The following is a 25,613-nucleotide window of genomic DNA, read 5'->3' as shown; positions in this document are numbered from 1 at the left end:
TTGCTTAGCTTTTGAGTTGCTGGGAGCTAGTGAGTGGTCTGCTAAGCCAATACATTCCAAAGGTTTCTGTCAGTTCAAACTAATGGCTGGGAATGGCTATTCCAGAGGGCCAGGACTAGCCCAAGATAAGGTAATTAGCTTCCGAGTCTTCAATGCTCTGGGCCTCCTAGTCTCTCCATAGTACTGAAGTCCTCACCAGCCAGTCACTCTGCAGGCACAGCTTTGCTCCTACGAGTTTTTGTTCACAAAGTGCTGGAAACAGATTTTCTTTAAGAGCCAGTGACACAAATTGGAGTAAAGGGAGGGCTTACCTTTGGAGGTAGATGCTGTGACTCAGAAACTACACAAGAAAGGAAAGTGGCTCTTAGCTAAGCCCCTGTTTCTTTTCCTGTTGTTGTGAAAAACAAAACAAAACATAAAACAAACAAACAAAAGTACCAAAAGCGAAAAAAACCCTGACAAAATAATTTAGGGGAAAGGATTTATTCTGGCTAGTAGCTCAAGGGTACATAGCTTCATGATGGGGAAGCCCAGAGGTTTGGAGCGTGATGGAGTTGGTCATAGCAGATCCATGCTGGGGGAACAGAGAGCCACGAATACACACTGCTGTTCAGCGCCTTGTTTCCATTTATACAGTCCGGGGCACAAGCTTAGGGGAGATGGTGCTCCCTTCCCACCTTAATTGACCAAAGCCAGATGATCACCGACTGGCGTGCCCAGAGGCCCATCTCCCAGGTGATGTTTGACTCTGTCAAGGACAGTGAACACAACTGTGTACTCCTTACTACCGAATAGCATTGTGCAGTGTTCATATTCCAATCTCAATACTGAAGCTTATGCATTCTTCAAGGTCCGTGGTACCGCAACTAATGCACGCTCTTCTGGGAAAACCCCTCATTTTCCTACATAAAAGAAAACTCAATGATTCTAACTCCTCGAAGCATGTTCCTTTAACTATTAAGATATTGATCTGTAGATGGCTGATATATTGGTAGCTTCATCTTTTTCCCTAGACTTTAAGCTTGAAATATAGTTATATTTTATAATAGTTGACATTTTGATTGTTATTCAAAACAGCCTAATGAGGGCCATAGTCTCATTCTGAGGATGAGAACTGAAGAAACCCCAGTTCAGATTACTTAATCCGAAGAACCATGGAGTGAACCTGAGCTACCGTCCTGGAGTTTGTCTTTCTTTCAGCATGCCACCCGCCTTTTGAGTTTTATATCTCCACATGTACTCACAATGTTGAATCAGACAAATAAATAAAGTACGATATATTGGAACACTTTTGCTTGTTTTATTTAAAGAAATCCTGTTTGAAGAAGTGATTTCTCTACCAGTAAATTTACCATCGTATGCTGCTGGTTTTCAGGTTGTATGCCGAGTCTGTACTTGATGCACACCTATGCAGCGTAAGTTGCCAGGTAGAAGTCTCCAGAAGTAAAAGCCTCATGAGAAGGTATTTCTAGAAGACTTTTACAGGCAAAGAAACTGTCGTTGCAGTCTTCATGATAGCTTCTAGGATTCTTCCAACTCATCAGCTTGTGTTGGGAGCTCTTGTCTGCTTTCAGTGTGGTTCTGAGCACCAGTGAACCTGGGCTGGGCGCTCTGCTTTAGGATGCCAGCCGTAGCATCTAGATCTGAGAGGTCCTGGTGAGCTGTGGAAATTCTCTGCCTTCTGCACTTCCTATTTGGCAGAAATTGCCACACGTCGTGGGTAGGAAATGTATTTTCCAATGGCAGATGCTTTACGTTTCACTGGCATAGTAGACCCGACAGCTAACAGCAGAGTTTGCTAACAAAGGAAAACACCGGGGCATCCCTTACACTGAGGAAGCTAAGTAAGTTCATTTCTCTCCTGCTTACAAAAACTTCTGTTGAGCAGCATTAAAAAACACCAAAATGATGAGCTGTCTCTGGAATGTTATGGAACTACCCAGAATAGAATTAGTATTAGGGGCCATCACCGTGTGGGGAAGGGTGACTTAGAAGGGCTTTCTTGGGGCCACTCTCTGTGTTCTTTCTCTGGGAATTGGAATAGTGCTTGGTGACATGGTGATTTGAATACAAGTTCCTCATACAAACCAAACTACACATTGTGCTTAGAAATTAGGAAAAGTCAGTAAACATGCAGGGCATGTTTGTGTCTGGAAGGATTACCTGTGCATCTAGACTTTCTCCCTTGTTTTTATCAGCATACCTTTCACGTCAGGTTATATATAGTAGATCTGAACGTACTATTTTGTTGCTGTTGTTATGTTGGTCACCTTGGATGTCTATTTCTGTGTTCAAAAAGCCTCAGTAGGTGAAAGAGGTTTTTTTTTTTTAAGTTCTAAATCCCGTAACTATGTCTATGAAAGGTTAAGTCAACAGTCTACCAAATACAGAGTTTCATGACAGTTAAAAATCACACAGACCACAAGTGTGCATGTGAATACATATGCACATGTACACAGGAAGTGGTTTAGTGTGTAACTGTTTTATACATCAGTAAAGTCCACAAGGAAACTAGTTGCATGGGACAAATGAGCTTACATGTGATGTGTTACTTTCCTTGGTATATGGAGGAATAAAAAACAAAAGATCGCTTACTGTTTTAATCATCATGTCTCTCAAATAAGACTTGTCTCTTAAAAACTGCTTTAAAAAATATGTATCGGGGCTGGTGCAGGCTGTGGTACTACTGTACTGAACAAAAAAGACACAGATTTTACACTCATGAAAGAGTAATAGAGCAGAAGTAAATAAATAAAATTAAATAACAGATGAGAATCAGCAAAGCTAGGATTATAAGCTCCTGTGAAGCCTTTAGAGGTTAGCAGTGTCCTGAAATGTAGGTGGTGAGTCTTGGGCATCATTATTATTTAATTAATTATTATCATTATTAATTATTATTGTCATTATTAATTTTGCAAATTCTTCTTTCCTTTATCTTAAACAATGGACATTGGGGGAGAAAACAATAAAGCAGTTATGAATATTGAAATGGAAGAAACCATACTAAAATGAAACACTTTGCACTTCTGAAGTAACCGCAGTTAGACTTCTTGAAGACAAATGCCCTGAAAGAGTTAGTCTTGGATTCCTGTTTGCTGTGCTCAGAAGGTTTTGTTTAGCAACGACTGCCATGGTAACTAATATTGTGTTGTTGTTTGTTTTAAAGTCTATTAGGTCACTGATACTGAAGACCTACTTCATTTCTATAAGATGGTGACATATTCAGGCAAGCTATAGGAATTCCAACTAAGGAAACCCCAGGAAACATAAAAATAGAGGAACAAAACTAATCACATTAAAAACAGGTTGCAAAACAGCATTTGCAAGATTTTAAAGAAACGCAATGTCATTGTTGTTGAGTAAATACACTCTCAAGCCCTGTGTTAGAGACTGGAATATAAAGATTAAGTTTTCTACAGCCCAACTACAGCCTTCTGCTCGCAGGTAAAACTGCTACAGTCTAATTTGTAGTAGTTTCAGAGTGGCCCGCCCACCTAACTTCCTGTTTAAATAATTGCCTAGAGAGATGAAAAGGTACATGAGATCATAATGTTCTAGCTCTCACTGCTTTTATTTGCTCCCCAGTGTGAAAGGGATAGTTTAACATCTCCAGTTTCTCTGAGCCCACCCGAGTCGGCTGAGGATGAGGTTTGACTGGGTTTGGGCAAGTTTTAAGGGTGCAGGGTGTTTGGGTTGAAGCTAGCCCATGGTGACTGTCCGGTGACTGCCCGGCTGAATGCACTGTGTGCAGTGTCTCTGAAGCACTGACTCATCCTCAAACCAAGAGTGAGTCAGCTGTTTATCATTCTAACTACCTTAAAAAACTGTACAAAGGAGTTTCCGGGAGTTTTTATTGCATAGCTTCTTATCTGAACAGTGGCGAGCTGAGCACAGAAAACTGGGCTGGAAGCCTCGAATGCTTCGCTGGGGAGTCAGTAATAAGTCAAAGCCACAGGAACTTTCTTTGCTTTGTCTGATGATAAAGCGATATTATGTTTCACTGCGAAATGGCCATGCAGATGTTAAGGTAGACTTTTGGTTTTATATGGACACATCATCACGACAGCCTGAGAGAATGAGTCATGATGGGCTTTTTTTTTTTTTCTTTTTATGAGGCTCTGGCCTCCAGTAAAAATAACTGGGACTCAGCAAAAGTTATGCTTTGTTATACATAGAGAATGTTTTAGGTGGATTACATTTAGGATGGGCGACTCTTAAGCTGGATTTTTACCCGTATCACTTGTTGAGATTATATACTAGGCTGTAAGCATTGGTAAGAAAAAAAAAAAAAAAAAAGAGTGGGGTCTGGAATGAGAGGGAAGCAAGACATATCTGTAAATTTATACTGCTGCCTAGGCTAGGCTGAATATAATAATACTGTTTCTTTTTAAGGAATAACTTTTAAAAGACAAATCTATCATGGCCTGATTTCCCAAAAAACAACAAAAATGAGTTGCTAGAATAAAAAAAAAAAATATTGAGATGGTTTTTAAAAAGTTGTTAATGCTTTAAAAAGTTTAAATGCTTAATGACTCCTGAGCTGGGCGTGGTGGCGCACGCCTTTATCCCAGCACTCGGGAGGCAGAGGCAGGTGGATCGCTGTGAGTTCGAGACCAGCCTGGTCTACAAAGTGAGTCCAGGATGGCCAAGGCTACACAGAGAAACCCTGTCTCGAAAAACCAAAAATAAATAAATAAATAAATAAATGCTTAATGGCTCCTGTTGCTCACACTCACTCCTTTGTGTGCCTCGGGATGGCCTGGTGAGTCATGCGTTGTTTGCCAGCTATCACTGTTGAAGAGCACTGTAATAACAGGACTGCAAGCAGCCGTTATTGAGTCCCTGGGCCAAAGTAATTAACTGTAATTGGATAGACGGGGAGTAGTCTTTTGAGGCAACAATTCCTATAGGATAAACCCAATTTGCCAATTTCATTAGGCAAAGAACGCATTTCACAGGCAGACTAAACAGCATGAAGGAAAGGTGCTGGGCAGTGGAAAGTCAGTAAGTGCAACCTTGCTTGGAGTCCACATTGTTAACAGCTTCTGTCTGACCCTTCTAAAGTGAAGCAGGCGTATGAAGCTGCTGCAATTTGTAATTTTCCCACAGTCAGGTTTTATTGGGGTAATATGAGGCTGAGCTGCAGCAGCCTAGCCCATTGCTGTGGGTCTCTGTCCCTTTGCTCTTTTGATTCATATTTGATGAGGTCTTTCCATCTGCTGCTAAAAGGAGGACGCTCCACACTGGTCTTGACTGGGCTTGACTTAGCTGGCTTGGCGTCACCCTACCTCCTAGCTTTTGTCTTCTTTGTACCTCCAGTCAACTAAGGGTTTATTTGTTCTGCAAAGATCAATAGGCAAAGTGAGACTTAGGGTCAGCAATTGTGATCCTGGGCTGTTAGGATCTGCAACTTTATTCTTTAGTGTGAGAGCTCTGCCAGGAGCCCAAACAATGCCAAGAACCAAACAGCCAGTAAGCTAGTAAGAAGCCGAATGGCTCCTCAGCAGTCAATGTAGTAACTTTTGGTGGCTTTCTAGAAATTTCACAGTGGCTAGGACCTGTACCTCCTTCCTCTAGAGTTTGGCTCTTCACAACTTTTCGTCTTCACAGCCATAGCTCTCTGTAGCAATTCTTAGGCTTAGTTCTTTGCAGTCTTTGCTCTCTGCTGGTCAGTAACTCTTGAGACACTCTCAAATTGTTCCTGCGTATGCCTGGGGCCAAAAGCTTGTCCAGTTGCCAATGTAGTGCATTCTACTGTAGTAAAGATGAGGTAAAGACAGGTGAGCCACCACATACTCTTGAAGTTTTATCGAGGTCTGGGCTGCAGCATCAGTGGGTAATGTACAAGGTTCTCTTGGATTGTTCATGGAGGGGGAAGGAAGAGGTGTGAGCAGATCCTGCACACATGCTGTCATGGGTGGGCTAGTTGCTCCTCACCATCAGAGGGAAGACTTCTGGGAGATGCCCCAGGCTTCCGAAGGCCCCCAGGTCTTCTGAAGCTTTCATGACAGAGTCAAAGTCTCCTGAAGCAAAGGTGCAGTCGGAGAGGCATCCATGACAGTTGCAATAGTACATGTAGTTGGAACAACATGTATCTTCACCTTGGTAGGTTTGATTTTTGTAGGTCATCAGATTAGTCTTCCCGAGAAGCCATGAGGGTGGTGTGTGTTTGTATATGTATCTGCATTTCCATGCCTCTGGAAATAGCCTGGCAGCTATTGGCCAAGTAGCCATCAAGCTACTGAGCTTCCTGGGCTCAAAAGCCTTACTCATAATGCGGAGAAGCATCAGGAAATGCTTATAACTAAAACCTTACCCAAAATTAGATCTTTCTTTTCAGCGAACTTTGTCTAACGACCTTTAACTTATGGATAAATGTCTTTAAAGAGATTTGGTACTTTCTGGTCTTCCTCATTTTGGATCAGCCAGTATTTGAAGCCAAGGGTTGAAATAGTAGAGGGCAACCAGGAACACCTTTAAGACCTCCTATGCTTAAAGGTGCACATCCGTTAAGACCTCCTATGCTTAAAGATGCACACCCAAGCCCCAAATCAAGAGAGAAGTCCAGGCAAGCAACTATGGTGTGATGGCCATGACCCATGAGGTGATGGCAATGACACAATTTTAGTTTGGTATTGGAATGGCATTCTGAAGTGTGGGGTAGTGGGACCGGTAAATATGGACTTGATGATTCCTTTCTGAAAACGTTTGATGTGTTGAGAATCTGCACTGTGATAATATCCTATGCAAGTACAGACCACTGCTCTTTCAAATCAAGTAGTCTTCGGCCGTCTAAAAGGCTATGAAGGAACAATGAACTTTGAGTGTGCCTAACTTGATTTTCAGAGGTCCTGTTTTAAATCTGGCCACTCTTCTGCTAGTTTTGAGACATAGGTATTTCCAAATTCCTCTCATCCAGGCCGTAGTCCTTCCATGTTGTGTGACAAAATGTAGAACGTATTTCTGTGGAAAATGCCAAAGTGACTGAGGTTTAAGGTAGGCCACCAAGGCTGACCTTTTAAGTACTACACCACATTCAAAGTATGTTACAGAAATGGTCAAGCCATTGTGCAAGTGCTAGAATATGTCAGTGCTAAATAGGATGCGGAGCTGTCCAAAGAGAAATAGGCCCAATGTAAGGGAAAGTGAGACAAGACATATTTACCCCAACTCCACCTTGTTAAGTAGACAAGGCAGTAGAATTGTTATTTCTTGTGACTTCTGTGGAACAGATGAATTCAATTAGAGGCCATTGACCACTGCCATCCTCTTTTGTTTTTTGGGTTTTTTTGTTTGGTTGGTTTTGTTTTTTGAGACAGGGTTTCTCTGTGTGGCCCTGGCTATCCTGGAACACTCTTTGTAGACCAGGCTGGCCTCGAACTCACAGAGTATCCACCTGCCTCTGCCTCCCAAGTGCTAAGATTAAAAGCGTGTGCCGCCATACCCGGCTCATACTCTTCTGTAACATGGGGGATTTAAAGGAGGCAATGCAGAGCTTGGTGTTCCCACATCCACGTTTAAATCTCAGCTTTGATACTTGCTTGTTAATTTGGGCAGGCTCCCCCCGCCCCCTTTGGTTTTGATAATCTGTGAAATGCTGATGGCTCTCTGTAATATGTTAACAAACATCATCACCACCATCAAAAATTGCAATGCAGAGGGACGAAAGCCATGCAGAGATCATCACATCATTTAATAAGCAGCTGATGGGATCATCAAGAATTTTGTGATGACATTCTTCAGCAAATTATCGCTGGCTCGTGCTTTGCTGAGCACAGAGAAATACTTCTCAACAGCTCAGTGAACAGGATATGTTACATTACTGGATTTAATTATTTTTCTTTTCAGCACTGTCCTAGGTTCTCAAAATGAGCCCCTGACTCAACAGTGTCAAGTGTCGGGATAGGGCATTGGTATGTCTGTCTAATAGAATCATCAGTTTCTTTGGCGGTTTGCAAGAATCCCATCTTTGCAGTCCTTCCCATTAAGAATGCAATTTGTCTTCCTCCCGTTCAGACTGAACTGTTATGTTACTTCGTTGGCCCAATATGATGTATTGGACACACTAGTGTCAGTTCCAGGCTTGGGCTTCCACAGACTTTTTGCTTGCCTCCCCCGGCTTCCTTGGAATGCTGCTCCTATTTTGGGAAGTAGCCCAGGCCAATCTGGAGGAAAGTGAGAGAGCACAGAAGAGATGAGAGACCTCAACCTCAGCAGGAGCTCCCCTGAACCACTTGTCCTGAAGTGAACAGAAGCCCTGCCCGGTTGAGCCCAGCCCACTCCAGGGTCCAAGCATGAACAGAATATCATGGTCAGAAAGGTCAGAATAAACAACTGGGTGGATTTTGAGGAGTTTAGGCACAAATCATGGCAGCTGTCTATGGCTGGGTGGAGTCTATATCCCTCCTGTAGTGAGAGGTATGGGAGGAGTCATGGTGGAGGCCTCCTTCATTCTGAATGACCTTTACAGTCCGCACTATTCTGTGCATAGGAAGGAGTCTGAGTGAGTGGACCGTAGCTTCTGCAACGTCATTGGTGACTTGGGAATGGCCCCCACGTGTCGTTTAACTTTAGTTTCTTAGTGTGGTCCACCAAGATAATGGGAGATTGAATTAGCACGCAAGTGAAATTTGATTGTAGCATATAAGTAGAAAATATGTGCATGCTTTGAAATGGCCTAATTTTTTGAACCGTTTAGCAAATGTAAATGCTGGTTGTGTGTCTGTCGTCTTCAGTGGGGAAGCGCAATAGGAGGTCTGTAAATAAAGAACACAGTGTATGCTGGCCCGAAACCTCCTCTTTCATTCTTTTTCCTCCCGTAGGAGGGAGAAACTCAGAGCTTGGCTCCCACAGCACCACAGAGCCCTAGCCCTAGTCTCAAACTACTTCTCTAGTCTACCCATAGTTAGACAGCAGCTGTAAACTAGTTAAGGCACACCATATAAATTCAGCTTTGCTCTCTTTTGTTTTCCAGATCAGGAGTCAGGGTGTGGGAAGTCTGGGTATTAAGTAGGTTAGCAAACACCAGGGCCCAGCAGTAGGAGGCCTTTATTAGTTCTTGCCTGCCCTGGTGTCTGAGGTTCCTGACTATTCTGTGGGAGCTGATTTTTATTCCGCATGCCAGTCTAACCCCCTACTCCATGTGCCATCTCCTTTGGGCCTTTCTTTCATTTTATCTAGGAATTCCCTGATTCCTTGGGAGCCCCTAGACTCTTCAGCCATAATTGCAAGCCTTTCATTTTTCTGTCTGGTGAAAACATGCCTGTCCTTTCTATTGTTTTTTAAATTACCAGTATTATCATCAGTATTATTAGTATGATCAGTATGCCCGGCTATCAATCAATTAAGACATTGACACTTATTATATTTTAAAATAGCCTTAGTTAACCTGGGGCAGGGCAGACATTAATTCTCTAAACTACTTCCCATAGTGGGGCAGGTGTGGGATCCCTGCCTCAATCCCATGCCATCTGCTTCCAATAACTTCTATCAAGCTACCTCCCGTTCATAATCCCAAATACTTGCTAATGTTCTTCTGGGCCAGATTCTCCATCCATGCCGGCCATGTGCCTCTCCTCCATCTAATCCATGGCGACCTTCTACTCCTCGGTTCTTTCTCCTTCCCCCTCGTGGCCATCTTTCTTCTTCTTCCCAGGTTCCCCCCCCCCCCCTCTGGAACCTTAACCACACCTCTGTGTCCTCTGCCCTGCTCAGGTGGGATGACTTTTTATTAATTAAAAGGTGTCACAGAGGCAGCAAGCAGTAATTAGCATCAGAATACATCAGACCATGCCCCAACAACTTTCCTTGTTCCTGATACACCCTAGTTAGTTAGGTGGGGAGTCAGGGCCATTCAGTCACTCCGCAGACCCCTTCTCCTGCTCTCACTGATGCATCATAATGGAGTACTCCTGAGGAAATTATGCTACAGACCTGACCCATGCCAAGAAGGAGGGCACTGTTCAAACTCTGGGGTACAGTGTCTTCATGAAGTGTACTTCTGTCTGAGTGGCCCCTCTTTGGAGCCAGCTGTGGAGGTAGTGACTGACACAAGACCAAGTTAGGAGCATTCGCTGCAATCCACATTCTTTTAAGGCACTCCACAGATACCTTTTGGACTCAGGTTCTGAAAATCCCCTTTATAGTTAAGACATGGGGTTTTCAGGGTGCATTGCTTAAGTACACATGTCACCGCAGACTCCTTCCGTGGAACCAATCTTGAGTAAGAAGTACTTTCAGCAACAACCATAGCCTACTAACGGCGCCGTCTTTATAGCTTGCATAGGTTTCCCCAAAGAAACAGATTCAGGGCCAGGCCGCTTCCTAGAGAAGCTTCCTCACAGAGGTGATCTATTAGAGACTGTGGCAAAGTGTAATTTTACAGTAGTCACTGAAAGTGTTTCTCAGGAACCTGCTTAAACTAAAGAGACTACATTTTTTTCCACTATCAACTCTTTACATGAAATTTATGAAACCTTCTAAGTCACTTTGTCCCTAGTACTATTCTGTGGCTAAATTGGCTTTTGAATGCTGGATTAACACTATAAATATAAGAATGATTAGCCATCAGCACTCCCTAACTGGTCATGTAGTGACATCCTCATATGACCAAGGTCCTGCGTCTGTCTCTTTATTCATGATCACACGTGGTTTCTGTAAGAAAGAGTATATGGATCCTCATACAAAGCCTTTCCTGCTTTTCCTTTGTGTTCTTAAAAGAAAACCCTGGTGTGTTATATAGAACTGTAGAAATTTTCTTATAAATATGTGTCTGGAAATTTCCTACCAATCAACCCTGGTATTTTATATAGTATATTGTGTATGTACCTGTATGTACAATTGTGTATACTCATATATGTGTTGAGAAAGAGAATGGGCGTTTGAGAATTAAAAATAAATAAATAAATAAATAAAGTCATTCTCTGTTCTGACTTTGGGAAGGTTTCCTGGTCCTGATGGAGTGAACAACCAACATATTGAGAGAAACATTATTTTGAAGGAAGGAGCAAAGTTCTGTTTACTGTGGCATCTGAGGGAAGAGATTTGATACGAAACAAAGCAAGCAAGCAAGCTAGCAAGTAGCAGTCACCACTCGTACTATATATTTATAGAATTCCTCCTTCATCGCAAGCCACTTTGTCACCTTGATGGAAATAGGGACCCCAAACAAGTTGGTTCATGGGAAACACTTAGAACCAAGCCTGGCAGTGTGAGACTCAAGAAGTCTGAGATACTTCTGTTACCACCACAATCTCTTCCGGAGCCATTCTTGTGGAAATAGGGGGAGTTTACAGGGGCAAGATACTATCTATGTTAAAGATCATTCCACTGAAGCAGTTAAATAAGTAAATTCTTCTGGCATTGGGAGAACTTGAAGCTCACGGTCAGCAGCTCACAGTCAATGGTAAATTGATGTGTCAATTGTCGCACTGCAGGGCTGGAGAGATGGCTCAGCGGTTAAGAGCACTGACTGCTCTTCCAGAGGTCCTGAGTTCAATCCCCAGCAACCACATGGTGGCTTACAACCATGCACAAAGAGATCCAGTGCCCTCTTCTGGCCTGCAGGTGTACATAAAGCAGAACACTGTATATATAATAAATAAATAAATATTTAAAAAAATAGTAGCAGTGCAGTTAAGCACTAAATAATGAGATTTCTACTAAGAACTGTGGGAACCGGGGGTGAGAGGGAACCAGGTAATAAAGAAAGCTTCTCAAGTCCATTATGGGGTTGAAGACCAGATAGTTTAGTTTCACAGTTAAGCTTAGTTGTTTAGGGGTTAAGATGTGTTTAGGTCTAGATAGATGTTTTAAGTTGATAATGACGAGATATGATAGATATTGATTCATGTTCAGAATTTTGAATGCACCAAGATAGGAAAGATGTTTTCCTCAAGGCTGCCAAATACAAATAACCAAAACACTAAGAATGTAACATTTATATAATTCCTGATTGTATCATGGTTCTTCTTGCTATAGGTAGTTTATTGTATATATACATGTAGTAGTATAAATATATATGTAAAAAATAAAACATATTTAATTTAAAAAAGAAATAAAGTCATAAAAGTTAAAAGGAAAAAAATTTAAATATTAAAAGCCCCAAAACAGAAGAAAAAACAGCTGTACAACTGCCTGTATGTTGCACTCTCTTTAATGTTAACAAAAATAAAAATAAAAACAAAGCAAAACAACAAAAAATAAAGAAACCTTATAAACGTGAAAGACATTAGGGTTGGGCCTGTAGACTGGGTGGAGAGAGACTTGGACAGATGGGGCAAAGGAGTAGAGACCCAGGTAAGGGACAGCACTCCTGGGGAATGCAGCTGCAGCAGGAGGAAGGGGAGGAATCAAGCAGTGGCAGGTTTTAAAGTAACTGCTCTGACACTGGAGAAAAGAGGAATTCACTATGTCATTAAAAGCATCTCAGGGCTCACAGAAACTGAACTCACAACCAGGGAGCTTACATAGGTGTGTCCTAGGTCCTCTGCATGCATATTATGGTTGTGTACTTTTATCTTCTGGTAGGACTCCTAACAGTGGGAAGGAGTAGTGCCCCTCACTCTTTTGCCGCCTCTTGGGACCCTTTTCCTCCTGCTGGGTCACTTCATCCTGCCCTATGGCAACTCGATATGCCATTTTGGTTAATGTCCAAGGGAGGCCTGCCCTTTCTTGAAGGAAAATCATGGAAGTGTGGATGGGGTGGGAGGGTAAGCACCTGGAAGTGGAAACTGCAGTCAGGATTTAATATATGAGAGAAGAATAAATTAAATTTAAAAACTGAAATTGTTAAAAAAAAAAAAAAGGAGTAGATCTCACATATTCTGGAGCTTTCATTGTCTGATATATTTTCTTTCTATAAAAATAAATTCATCTCTTGCTATATGAGGGAGAAAAAAGCATCTCACACGTGGAGCATTGTAACCTACAGTGGGGTGAATTAATCTGTGAAACAGCCAGGTGATCTACAGAGGGCGCTATCAGCTCCAGTGTGGTCCTGCATTGCCAGGAGGGGAGGCTGAACACAGACACTGGATGCTGATGAGCAAGCAACCTGGGGTGTTTAGGGCTTGGCTCGCAATAAGTACACCACTAACAAATTGAGAAGACTTCGGGCCCTCAGGGAGGTTGCAAGGCAAATAGGCACAGCCTTCTCCTTCGTCTTTCATATATTTTGAAATGGGTAAAAGAAAGAAGTTTTGATCTTCTTAAAAAAACAAAAAACAAAAAACAAAAAAAAACCCTGGTGGCACTCAGAGGAAGGATAGCAGGCTACCAAGAAGAGACTTGATACCCTATGAGCATATACAGGGGGAGGATGTCCCTCACAGTCATAGGGGAGGGGAGTAGGGGGAAAGCGGGAGGGAGGGAAGAATGGGAGGATACAAGGGATGGGATAACCATTGAGATGTAACAAGAATAAATTAATTTAAAAAAACCCAACAAACAAACAAACAAAAAAACGAAAGGCAAACCTAGAGGTCTTATTAAGGATAACCAATCATGGGTTGTAATAACAATTAGTGTTTTTTGTTTTCTCACTTGAGAAAGTTGGCAAGGCATATACAAGTTAGAGGGTGTTTCTTTCTTCCTGTTTAAGGTCAGTATTTGACCCCTTCCTTTGCCCTTTGCCCTTTGGGAGCATATGTGTGTTGGTAGAGATTGAGAAATAAGCAATGATCAGCACAATTCCAACAGTTTAAGACCTTGTGTCAAGGGTGAGTCAGAATATACTGAAAGGGGCTGTACAGAAACCACTAGGTGTCTAGGAGAGCCAATCGCTGAGAGGCATTTTAGAAATGTTACTCATTTGTCCATGACTACAACATAAATATGTATACATATATGTATGTCTCTGTGTATACACTGTGCATGTATATATACCTATGTATCCAATAAGGGAGTAACTATATGCACCATACAGAGGAGACTAGAGTCCATTTCATATCTTTTACCTACCCCGAGAGGCTTCGTTCCAGGGTGGTTAACAGCCTGAGCAACACTTGCTTATTCAGTCACCACAAGCGAGTCTCGCTCCACAGGGAGATGTGGTTATAAGGCAGCACGGCTCACATGAGCTCACCCTGAACACGGTATAATGTCTTCCAGATCCAAATCGTCTCCACATCAACCCAGACCGTGTTTGAAATACCAGATGTTTTATACCACTCCCTCTCTCCCTCTTTTTCTCTTTCACCTCTATGACGTGCAATCCCTCTGCTCTGGAGCAACAGGATCACCTGAAATGTTGCCAACAGATATGGTTTCTTGACATGGTTATGGAGAAGTTGATGTCATTTCCATTTGAATAAACAGAAGGAAGCAGGGGCTCAGAGGCTCAGGTCGTGGCACCGTAAGCTGAGTTTCTGGAGCCTCTGGTTATGGTTATTTAAAAAGCCTTGTTTGTGATGAGTATTTCAAGGTAACTATTACAGAGGGACTTTTCTTCTTTCAAAGGAACTTGATAGGTGTTCTCCAAGCCCAGCTATGATTTCTCCAAATATAGTCAACCCAGAGGCCCTGTTTTCTTGGTCAATAAAGAAGAAAAAAATTAATCTGTCATATCCTTCTATTGACACTGGCCAGAATGTGTTGCTAAAATTACGTGAAGCAGACAGCTCTAGAATGTGTGTGCTTATGAAAACCACGTGTTTTTAAGGGCACCGAGTGTTGATTCCACAGGGAATGTGATCACACAATGCCGGTGAAGTACCAATGCACCACAGAGCTGAGGTGTGTCCCTCATCTGGGGTTGCTTGTGTCCTGTGTAGACTTTACAGGCTGAGGACCAAATGATTGTGGCTTGTGTAAGCTGATAATACACTGCCTTTCTCAAATTCTTTTTTTATTTAGATGAAACCCAGGGCAGAGGAGTGATTCACAAAGCACTGAGTGTGGCTGGTGGCCCTGGGGAGCAGCTCACAGTTTTTCTGGACTCTTCTTCAATGGTCCGTCTTCATTTTCACCATTCTTTGATATGTGTAACTCTACAGTTCTCATCATTTTCTTACATCGTTGTTACATAAAAGCACACAAATCTAGTGATCGTGTGTTCAAGGGTCTGGATTTCATTGTCTAAACACCCAGTTTGCCTTAGCTGGCGAGAACGGACATCTAAGCCCCCCTCTTCCCCTTCCGCCCCATCCTGTATGGCTCTGCATGCATCTGGAGTATCATTAGGGAACACCTTTCCTATTACTCCTCACTGAAGCGCAGAGAACTGGGTAGAAAGTAGCCTGTAAAACCTGAGGGGCCAAACATAAGAATCATCTCTTTTGTGAAAAAGAGGACTCTGCCCTGTTGGGGTGGTCTGTGCTGAGGGCAAAGACAAGGGAAGAAGTGTGGTGTGGATTCTGGGCCTTAGGTTTCAAGGAATCTGAATCTGAAGTAAACTGGGGAGAGACATCGCTGGAGCTATTAGAACAAATAGAGCTCTTGAACTGAAATTCAGAACAGTTGGGGAACCCCAGGTCCTCTGGCACTGTCCCTTAAAAGGCATGGAATGGACCTTCAACAGCTCAGGGGTGGGTGGTTCTGTCTCTACAAAGTGGGATGGGTACCGTTTCCTTCATCTGGGGCATGCTTAACTTTAGAGAGAGAGACTGACGTTGCCAGAGGCCTCAGTGAGGAACAGACCAGGAGAAATTTGCCTCCCACTTGCAGAGCTTTGTCCTCTCTGGACAATGTTATTGTAGCGGGTTTTCGAACTGCATTCCGGGTTATAACTCAGTCTGGAAGCAGTACGTCTACTGAACAAGGAATGGGAGCGGGACTCATGGATTTTTGGCCTAGAGTGGCATTGTGTTTGTTTATCATAGCTGAGGCTGAAGAGGAGGGCTAGACTAGACATTTCACCCAACGATGTGGCCCTAGAGAGAGCTCTTCAGCTGGGTGTTAGTGAGGTTTAAGTTCTGTAGCCAAAACGTGGAGATGTAAATTAATTTCTGTCATAGGTAAATAAGTTCACTGCCAGCCTGGAAATCTGTCTCGTGGTTTTGGTTGCTAGGAATGATTCTGAAAGCTAGGCGTCTTTATTTGTGTTTTGTTTTTAATTAGTATTTCTTCCCTTAGGTCACAGGACACAGTATATACTGGTGTAACCTCTTTCTACCCTTTTCACTTAATTCCTCTGCCAGAGGCATTTTTGGTGCCTTCACTCAGTCTCAGCACTCAGGAAAGATGAAAGTGTGTGAGTTAATGGGGGCAGCCTGCCTGTCACATCAAGAGAGGCTATCTACCAGCAGGCACCTTCTCCTCTGCCTCTCACAATGCCAACCCCACGTGTTCCCTAAGTCCTGTTGTAGATGTCTCCTTGGGCTTTCATATGCCATTGTCAGTTGTCTTTTGCATTTTGACTAGTTGTGGATTCTTATAATTGCTTCCATGTACTGCAAAAAGACACTTCTTTGATGGGAGAGGGGGTGATACCCTTATCTATGGGTATAAGATTAAGTATTTAGACTACAGTTAGATTTTATACTGGCTTAGGATAGTAGCAGTAGTAGGCTCTCCTTTAGTGTCCACGAGCTCTTAGCTATAGATAGTTGTTTCGTTTACAGTACCAGGTATAAATCTCTAGTCACTGGGCGGGTCTTGAGTCCAAGTACACATCCGTTGATTACCCCTTATGGTGGTTTGAATAGGTATGGCCCCCAGAGACCCATGTGCTTCAGCGCTTGGCCCACAGGGAGTGGCACTGCTAGGATGTGTGGCCTTGTTAGAGTGTGAGCTGGTTGGAGAAGTGTGTCATTGTGGGGGGCGAGGGCTTTGAGATCCCCTATGCTCAAGCTACACCCAGTGTGGCACACATCCTGGTTTTGCCATCTGCAGATCAAGATGTTGAGCTCGATCATAATGAGTGAGTTAACCCAGAAGCAGAAAGACTTAAATCGTATATACTCACTTATATCTGCATACTAGCCCAAGGGGCATGTCCCACGAAAGCCTTCACTTACCAGGAAACTGGGACAGAGGGGAGGACATTCTATTGGGACTCTAAATGAGAGAAGCATGGGAGAATAGCAAAGTAGAAGGATCCAGAGGGTCCTAGAAACCTACAAGTAGAACATTATGATAGGCAGATTTGGGCCCAGGGGTCCCGCTCAAACTAAGGCACCAGCCAAGGACAATACAGGTGGTAAACTTTAAACCCTTACCCAGATCTAGCCAATGGTCAGACCTGGTGGCACTCAGAGGAAGGACAGCAGGTTACGGAGAAGAGACTTGATACCCTATGAGCATATACAGAGGGAGGAAATCCCCCTCAGGAACAGTCATAGGGGAGGGGAATAAGGGGAAAAGGGGAGGGAGGGAAGAACGGGAGGACACAAGGGATGGGATAACCATTGAGATGTAACAAGAATTAATTAATAATAAAAAATTTTAAAAAAAAAGATGTGGAGCTCTCAGCTCCTTCTCCAGCACCATGCCTATCTGCACTCTGCCATGTTTCCTGTCATAACAATAATGATTAAACCACTGAAACTATAAACCAGTTAAATGTTTTCCTTTATAAGAGTTGCCGTGAGAGCCAGGTATGGTGGCGCATGCCTGTAATCCCAGCACTCGGAAGGCAGAAGCAGGCAGATCACTGAGTTCGAGGCCAGCCTGGTCTACAAAGTGAGTCGAGCACAGCCCCGGCTACACAGAGAAACCCTGTCTTGAAAACAAACAAACACAAACAAACAAAAAAAGAACAGTTGCTGTGATCCAAATGATTGTCTCTTCACAGCAATAAAAGCCTCACTAAGACGCCTCTTAAATAGAAGGACCACTGTTCCACCAGGATAGCTCTCTGGGCTGCTCACCTTAAAATCGAGATTTACAGCTGGCTAAGGCTATTGATTGCTTTTCCTCCCTTGGCCACCTTCATAACACCTTTAGGGACTATAGGGAGGAGGTTTCTAGGTAAGTTCCAGAATGTATTGACATTTGATCCTGTGCAAATTCTGAAAACTTTTTCGGTTTCAATGAAATCATCTTTAAAGAACAGAGAGCAATAGTGCCTGCTTCATAAGTGTTTTGTGAGGTTTTGTTAATACTAAGTACGATAGAATACTGTTGTATTCAATAAATATTAGTAGCTACTGTGATTGTACTTTCATAATGTAAAATAATATTGTAATTGCAATTCCTAATCATTTTCATTCATGTGTTTGCTTTCCTCCTGTCTGTGCCCTCTGAGCTCTCCCTGTACCTGAGGTATTCAGGACACAGAATGGGAAAACACATAAACTCATGACTTTTTTGACTTTCAGTATTTGTAGTCTTCTCTATAGTTGTACTTTGCTTTTCCTTTCATGATAAAAGCAATGAGAATACAAAGTATGCAGTGTATGTGCTCGCAGCTTCATTTGCATACCTGCTGTCACCCTTGGCTAAACAGCGTGAAGCTCATAAAGGCTTTGTTTGAGAGTTATGTCAACAAGAGTGTTAAGTGGAATTAAACGTGTGATTTATTGAATTTTTTACATTTTTAAAAATTCGTGCTAATAGATTCCCCTTTCTCCTCCTTACCAGATGGGATTAGGTCATGAACAAGGATTTGGAGCCCCCTGTCTAAAATGCAAAGAGAACTGTGAAGGATTTGAACTGCACTTCTGGAGGTGAGCTCTGAAGCCGTAGTGTCATTTGTCTTTCTCCTCTCAGGCAGTGGCCCTTGGACAATGTACTCGCACTCTCTGACACGTTCTTGGGCCCAGCTTCGTAGCTGACAGGCTTCTCTCTTTTCTAAGAAGGTGATGAAAAGTGAAACTGTTCTCTGTCCATATCACGAGTGAGTTTTGCTAATAACGGTATTGTGAGTTGATTGACTTACTTGTTACCTTCCAGATTTCCTGTGACCCCCACCCCCAAATACTGAAGCTGCCTTTCTGACTGGCAGAGGAGTTTACAGTAACCCTCCTGGACTGTTAGTTAACTTGCTAGTAAGAACTCCTCATGGCTTGCACCTGCCTTTGCAGCCAATCAAGTGTGCGTGCTCAGTTGCACATTCATATCCTAGTTGCCAGGAAGCAACACTAAGTTTAGTTCTTAAAATTTTTCTCATGGGGCAATGGAAGTGCACGCCTTTAATCTCACCCTTGAGAGGCAGAGGCAGGTGGTGGATCCATGAGATCGAGGCCAGCCTGGTCTACACAGTGCGTTTCAGGACAGCCGGGCGACATAGAGAAACTCTGTTTTGAAGAGCAAAACAAAACAAAATCTCAGGAGTAAATTGATTACTGAGAAACTTTGAGGAACTTGAAACTTTTAAAAGAAATAAAATGATTTTTTTGAATGAAGTGCATCTTTCTGAAAGACTCTTGGTAATGAATTAAAAAAAAATGTTTCTTTGGACGGATCTCATTTGTATCCTGTAAATTGAAAAAATGGAAAAAAGTTTTTCCACACACCTGCTGGAAGTTAGAGGATAATTGTTGCCCTGTGGCAATAAACTTTTTTTTTTTTTTTCAAATACTGAGGATTAGGCTCAGAGGCCCATGTATGCAAAGCAAACCTTTGTCCATTGACCTGTGGCCCCAGACCACACTGAACTTCATTTAGCTACTACGTGGATACGTCAGATTACCACAGGAACTAGAATAAAAAAGTTCCAACAGCCATTATGGGTATATACAGTGTAAGCTAAAGAGAGAAATAATAAAAACTGGCATATTTGCCTCCATTAAAAGCTTGCATGTTTAATAATCTCTAGGTAACAGACAAAATGTCCTTAAGAGCAAGAGATCACTATTTCCAGAAGTCGTGGCTCAGTTCCTTACTCTTGTTTTTGTTTTTATTTTTCAAAGAGCTTAGGATTTTCCATGGAGTGTGTAAATTCTAGACTTAAATAGCTGTTGTTGCCTGTAGGGTAATACAAAGATAATATCACCAACAGAGAATAATTTCTCAGGGTTAGAATGCAGTTAACTACCTGTACTACTGAAGGACCAGAAACACAGATGCTCAGCTCTTACCATAAAACTCGTGTTTGCTTGCTTGCTATTCCCTCCCCCTCCTTCCCCTCCTCCCCCTCCTCCCCCTCCTCCAGATTTTTTACAGTATCTAATTTGTGGTAAATTCCATGACTAGTTGGTATGTTGTATTGTTTGGGAAAGAACGACAAATGTTTGCTTTATATTCTCTGTTTATTGAGTCCATGGATAAGGACCACAAAGATGCTAGGGTGACCATTTCACCTCTTACTGCCATGGCCACTTTACTTTGTGACTATCAGATGACTTTGCAGAGGGACACATCGCCCCCTGCTGGGCACAGTGTTTTTAAGCTTAAAATAATTCTTTCAGCTAGGCAATTTCCTAAACTGCTTATGAGGTTTTAAAAACTCATTCCTAAGAGAGGTTGCTTTTTTTCTGTAAACCAGGTTAGTTTAGAGAAACTTGTTGGTGTGCATCATTTCTCTCCTGCAGGCTTCTGTGCTATAATCTGATATTTTCAATTGTTGAAAGGTTGGCCAGGCAAGAATAGACCTTTATGGCATGATAAACTGGCCGTAGTCTTAGGGTCCAAGAGTCATACATACTAGAGCTTGGCCCCCAACCTAGCTGGTGTATGTGTGGTCCCTCCAGATGATATTTCGTAGTAATGCACACATCCTCCTGGTGGAGGTCCAGACAGATTTCGCCAGTAGGATTCTTCATCGTTCCCCAACCTCCTTGCCTGGAAGACCAGAGGCAGGATGCGACTAGTTTTCAACATTGTTTAAAATGTATCTTAAACTATGTACTTATAAGTCAGAAGAGAGTGTAGGGTCCTTGGGAACTGCGGTTACAGACAATTGTTAGCATGCATGTGGATGTTGGAACTGAGTCTTCACGCTCTGGAAGAGCAGCAACTACTCTTAACCACCGAGTCATCTCTCTAGCCCCTTTTTGGTATAGTCATAGAAACATATTCTAGACCAGTGGTCCCGAGAGCAAACAAATCAGAGCCATGGGGTCCCCAGCCACCTAATCGCCCCCATCTTCAGTGGCCCTCGACATTTAGGATCCAGTCCATACATCCTGGTAGCCATAGAATGGTATGTTGAAATGGTTTCATAAGTGCTGCTCTGTACCTTCTGTGAACACTTCACCTTTTCCTTTCATGACATTTTCTGGGGTTGGTTGGCTGACGTCAGCATCTGGCAGCATCTGGATCACCCAGCCTTTCTCTCTCTCTTTCTAAGGACCATGTATTCCCAACTCCTTGTTCCATGTTATCCCCTCAGATTGTCTGACTTAATTATTACCACATATGTCCACGCTTGGAGACATACTAACCCCAGCACTAGAAACAGAAACCCTTAGATCATGCTCTACTGTTGCCCACTGTATTAGTCAGCAGTAGCTGCTATAATAAAACACCATAGATTTAGAGGATTAAATGGAAACATATTTCCCAGCCACTGGGAATGCTGTAACGTTCTGCCGAGGGCCCACTTTCCAAGTTGTAAGCAGTTGCTTTCTCACTATGCACTCTGGTGGCTACTGTATGTGTGCATATGCACGCACACACACACATGTGTGTGGGGTCATCCATGTATTATATCCAGTCCTGTCACATTAGGACCTTTTCCACATGACCTCATTGAGCTGTAATTACCTTCTGGAAGTGTCGACTTTATACTCCCATTAGTTAGTAGGAGTCCAGCATGTAAAGTGGAGGGGATCCAATGTGATCTGTGGCCGCATCTTCATGTGCCTTGCAAGTTAGAGCTCATATCTCCTCTGACTAGTGAGCATTCAGGCTTCCCCCCTAAGCCTCTGGCTAGTGCCTTCCATTGCCTCATTGCCGAGGACACAGGAGTCCACTTGATATGGGGGTAGCCTTTTGGCACAGTCCAGAGCGCTGTGGTGGAGCGTGGACCCAGACAGGTGAATGGAAGTTGAGAAACTGTCACAAAAGTTTATAGAGAACTAAAAATAAATCTTTGTACTTATAGAAATGTAGGAGGAAACTTCCACTCTGCTCACCAAACCCCGTTCAAGTAGCAAAACTTGAAAAATGCTATACCTCCTTGTTTGTGTTAATGAGTTTTTACTAAATATAATTTATGAGCTATTTCCATATGCCACGCATGCAGTGCTTTTCTGTTTCTGTGTAACCACTTGCTACAAACTGAGTGGGGAAAAAGGCCGCCTATGAATTAACTGAGCCTCCATGCTTAATGGACGCTGGGGAGGGGGCAGGGTTAGTGTAGCCCATTCTCTTCTTGGTATCTCCAAAGCCAACATTAAAGAGTTGTGTTTTTTAATTTAATTGCTTGTTTCTTCTGTTTGTAGAATCTGATTCTTGTTGTTGTTGGGCAGCTGAGGTCCCTGTCTCCTCGCTCCCTTTTAGATGAGGTCTCTGTCATCTTTGGAAGCCACACACATACTTGAACATACAACCCCTTCCCTCTTTAGAACCCTTCCACAGCTAAACCCTTCCTGTGTCTTCGGTCTCTCTGACTTCTGCTTCCTTTCCTTTTCAAGGGCTTGAGTGATTAGAGTACATCCACCTGGACACCCCTCCCCCATTTTCCAAATAAAAAAAGCGTTTGTGGGAATAATGTCAGGTCAAAGTCTTAAGGGCGGCGACCTTAGAGTCTGCTTCTCACAGCATTTTTTGTTCCTGGTTCTTCCTAACTTTGTTCACATCCGTCGTTTTATGTGAGGAAGCAGGCCTAGGGAAGTAAATAAATTCCTTAACAATCTCACGGCTTATGGATGCAGAGGTGAACTTGAACCCCAAGCTTGGCAAAGTCTTCCTCACTGTCTTTCTTCATGCCGTGTTAGAATCTGGAACACATCTTCACTTTGACACCCAGGCAGCTTTGAGCTTCATCAGCCGCCTGCTGTGAAGTGGGGTTTTTGGTGGCACAGACATCCTTGTGAACAATGGCATCCTTTGTCTGTGAGTGTGTCCCTTCTTCAGTGTGCTAGACATTCCAAGACTAGTGGAAAACTAGAGGTTAGAAAAGCATCCACACAACAAGCACTAGCTACGGGACGCTCTTCCAGCAATATGCAGAAAAAGTATTTAGGAAATGTCTGGCACAATCCCAAGACTTTTAAGTCATTTATAGCCAATTATTTTTCACACTGAATATGTGGTAGGGTTATTATGACCATAGGTCTCTCATCATAGAAGTAACAATTATAGTTTTGTCTTGCCTGTGTTAAAACAGTTACATTTTACAAAAGATGACGTTACTTTAGTTGTAGTGCAGGTTGCAGAATTTCTAGTGGATTTAAACCTGGCAGAAAATGGAAGGCTCCCAACCATAAATGGAGTAACCCTTGTGTTGAATCTGCAATAGAGGCCCATGCTCCTGTCCATATATGTCCATCCCTGTTACAAAAGGGCAGCTTCCAGCCTTTTAAATTACGATTTGTAGCAGTTTCACGGCCTTGCTTAGATCAACGGGACAGCTGGCAGCGTGTCAGAGCTCTCCAGGTTTCGCTACTTGCAATGGAAAAATAATTACTTTTATGACTCATGATACAAAAATCGTTTCTTTTTTCAGGAAAATAAATTGGAGTTTCTTTTTCCACTTCAAACTATACATTTCTGTATTTATCTCTGTTAAAGCTTTAGAAATTCCATTTTTGCTTCCTTGGATTTAGCTCAAGAAGTTGTCATATAGAACATTAAGTCTAGAGTCTAGGTTTGTTTCTCTCTCTGTCTCTCTGTCTCTGTCTGTCTGTCTGTCTGTCTCTCTCTCTCTCTCTCTGTGTGTATATGTGTGTGTATTAGGTGCTAGTTTTAAAAACAACCTTTTATTTCAAACAACAGTCCCCCCATCACACACACTTTAGAGCTTCAAAGACTACTCTCTTTTTATTTTTTAAGTAAAAAAGATCATTTTAACCTAGCTTAATTCTGAATCCAGTTAGCCATTTCTCCCCCTGTCCCTGACACTGTAGGCTAAGACTGTAAGAATTATTATGAAATGATCTAAGATCAATTTTTAACTCGTACAGCATAGGTTCCCACAATGCCCAGGTCCTGGCACCTTCCCTGGTGTTACAGGCATCTTGCTGGTGTGGTGGGCTGTGCTGGCTCCTCACTGTATGTAGGCAGAGGGCTGCAGTGGCCGGTAGCTGGGCAGATGGGCTCACTGCTGCTGCTGCAGCGATGGGAGTCCAGGTGAGAAAGTGTACGTTCTGCCCTTTGTAGGTCACGTTTTACCAAGTGTTTAGTCCCAAAGTGATCCCTGTGGCAGTGGGAATGCACAATGAACCAGGCAACAGTCTCCGTTGAAAACTGTTCATAAATCAACAGTAGATTTTCTCTACTTAGGAAAGTGAGCATCAGGAAGAGTGCAACACTTCTCTGTGTTTACCATAGTTGTTGGCATGCTCTTTATTTAACCTGATATGATTTGTCTGGTAAGGGTATTGTAGGTGGGTAAAGGGGTTGGTAGGAGAAAGGAACTTCATCCAAAAATGAATTCTCCAAAGGACGACCAGATCATGGAATAATACTAATATAGAGGTTGGTCTTGTGTCATTCATTGGTCATGTGCCTTTTCACTTAGTACTTTCACAGTGAATATAACTGTACTTAAAGTTTGCCAAAACTCATGTTTAACCATCAGCGAGTTTCATTGCCCTTATCATGTCTTTTATTGCTCATTTAAAAAAAAAACCCCAAACTCCTTATTTAATGGTACACATATTTACTAATGTAAACCTAGGCCAACAGATCCAAAGTTGGAGTCTTATATCTGTTTTTATAACCAGTCACATTGTTGGTTGGTAGAATGCATACCATAGTCCACAGCCTCATAAAGATCTGTTTACCTGTTTTGAGAACTGAATTTCTCCCCGACCTCAGTTTCTCTCCAGCGTACTTTTAATCGTGATGTAACCACCGTGTGATGGTTTTGTAGATAATTCCATTGTTTTGGCTAACTACAGGCAAATAAAGACCACACTGTAGAAGGGCAAACTGATCCTTTCCACTAGATGGGATATGAGATAAACGGATGTAAGAACGGATCTTTTATAGCTATAATAAAATACATTAATTCTCCACAGACCTTTGCCAAATAAAGTTTCCTGACCAACATGTGTCCAGGAAAAGCCATGTTTTTGTTCTTCCCTGGTGTCTGCCCCCTCTTTCTCCTGCCTCTACCCCTCTCCTCCCTTTCTCATCCCTCTTTCTCCCTCTCTTGTTTTATTCTTCTCTTTAGTCTACACCTAGTCTTTCCAGTTTATGTATTAGAAAGAATTATAAGAAAACTGGGGGAACAAAAAATATAATTAGTTAAGAATTTGTTATTTGGCAAAGATATCCATTTAACTTTTAGTATCTTGTCTTTCCTAGTTCTGGCAAAAAAAAAAATGTTAAATTTAAATCAGAAAACCTGTTAAAATCTTCATGCTAATGATTTGTGCCTCTATGTGACCAGTCATAGCATCTGAGCATGACTACAGAATGCTTGTTTGCTTGCTTTGTTTTTCTCTGTCTCTGTCTCTCTCTCTCCTTTTTTTTTTTTTTTTTTTTTTTTTTTTTTTTGGTTTTCTGTTTGTTTGTTTGTTTTTCAAGACAGGATCTAGTGTTTCACTGATATTTTTTTTCCTCACTGATATGAATGTGAATTCACAAATATGAATAATTGGAGATAGCAGGGTTAGGTTCTT

The 25,613-nt window shown here is 42.4% G+C and overlaps 1 protein-coding gene across 1 annotated transcript in view; it reads left to right on the top strand.

The window, feature by feature from the left end:
• Window positions 1-25,613, top strand: part of Tes (testin LIM domain protein) — a 42,148-nt gene that overhangs the window by 4,052 nt on the left and 12,483 nt on the right. Inside the window, exon 2 of the mRNA XM_051151901.1 lies at window positions 18,520-18,605. Coding sequence (XP_051007858.1) covers window positions 18,520-18,605 — 86 coding nt within the window. The remainder of the gene's footprint in view (window positions 1-18,519; window positions 18,606-25,613) is intronic.

Source organism: Acomys russatus, chromosome 10 (genome assembly GCF_903995435.1).
Source record: "Acomys russatus chromosome 10, mAcoRus1.1, whole genome shotgun sequence".
Taxonomy (NCBI): domain Eukaryota; kingdom Metazoa; phylum Chordata; class Mammalia; order Rodentia; family Muridae; genus Acomys; species Acomys russatus.
This window is presented reverse-complemented; position numbering and strand designations above follow the sequence as displayed.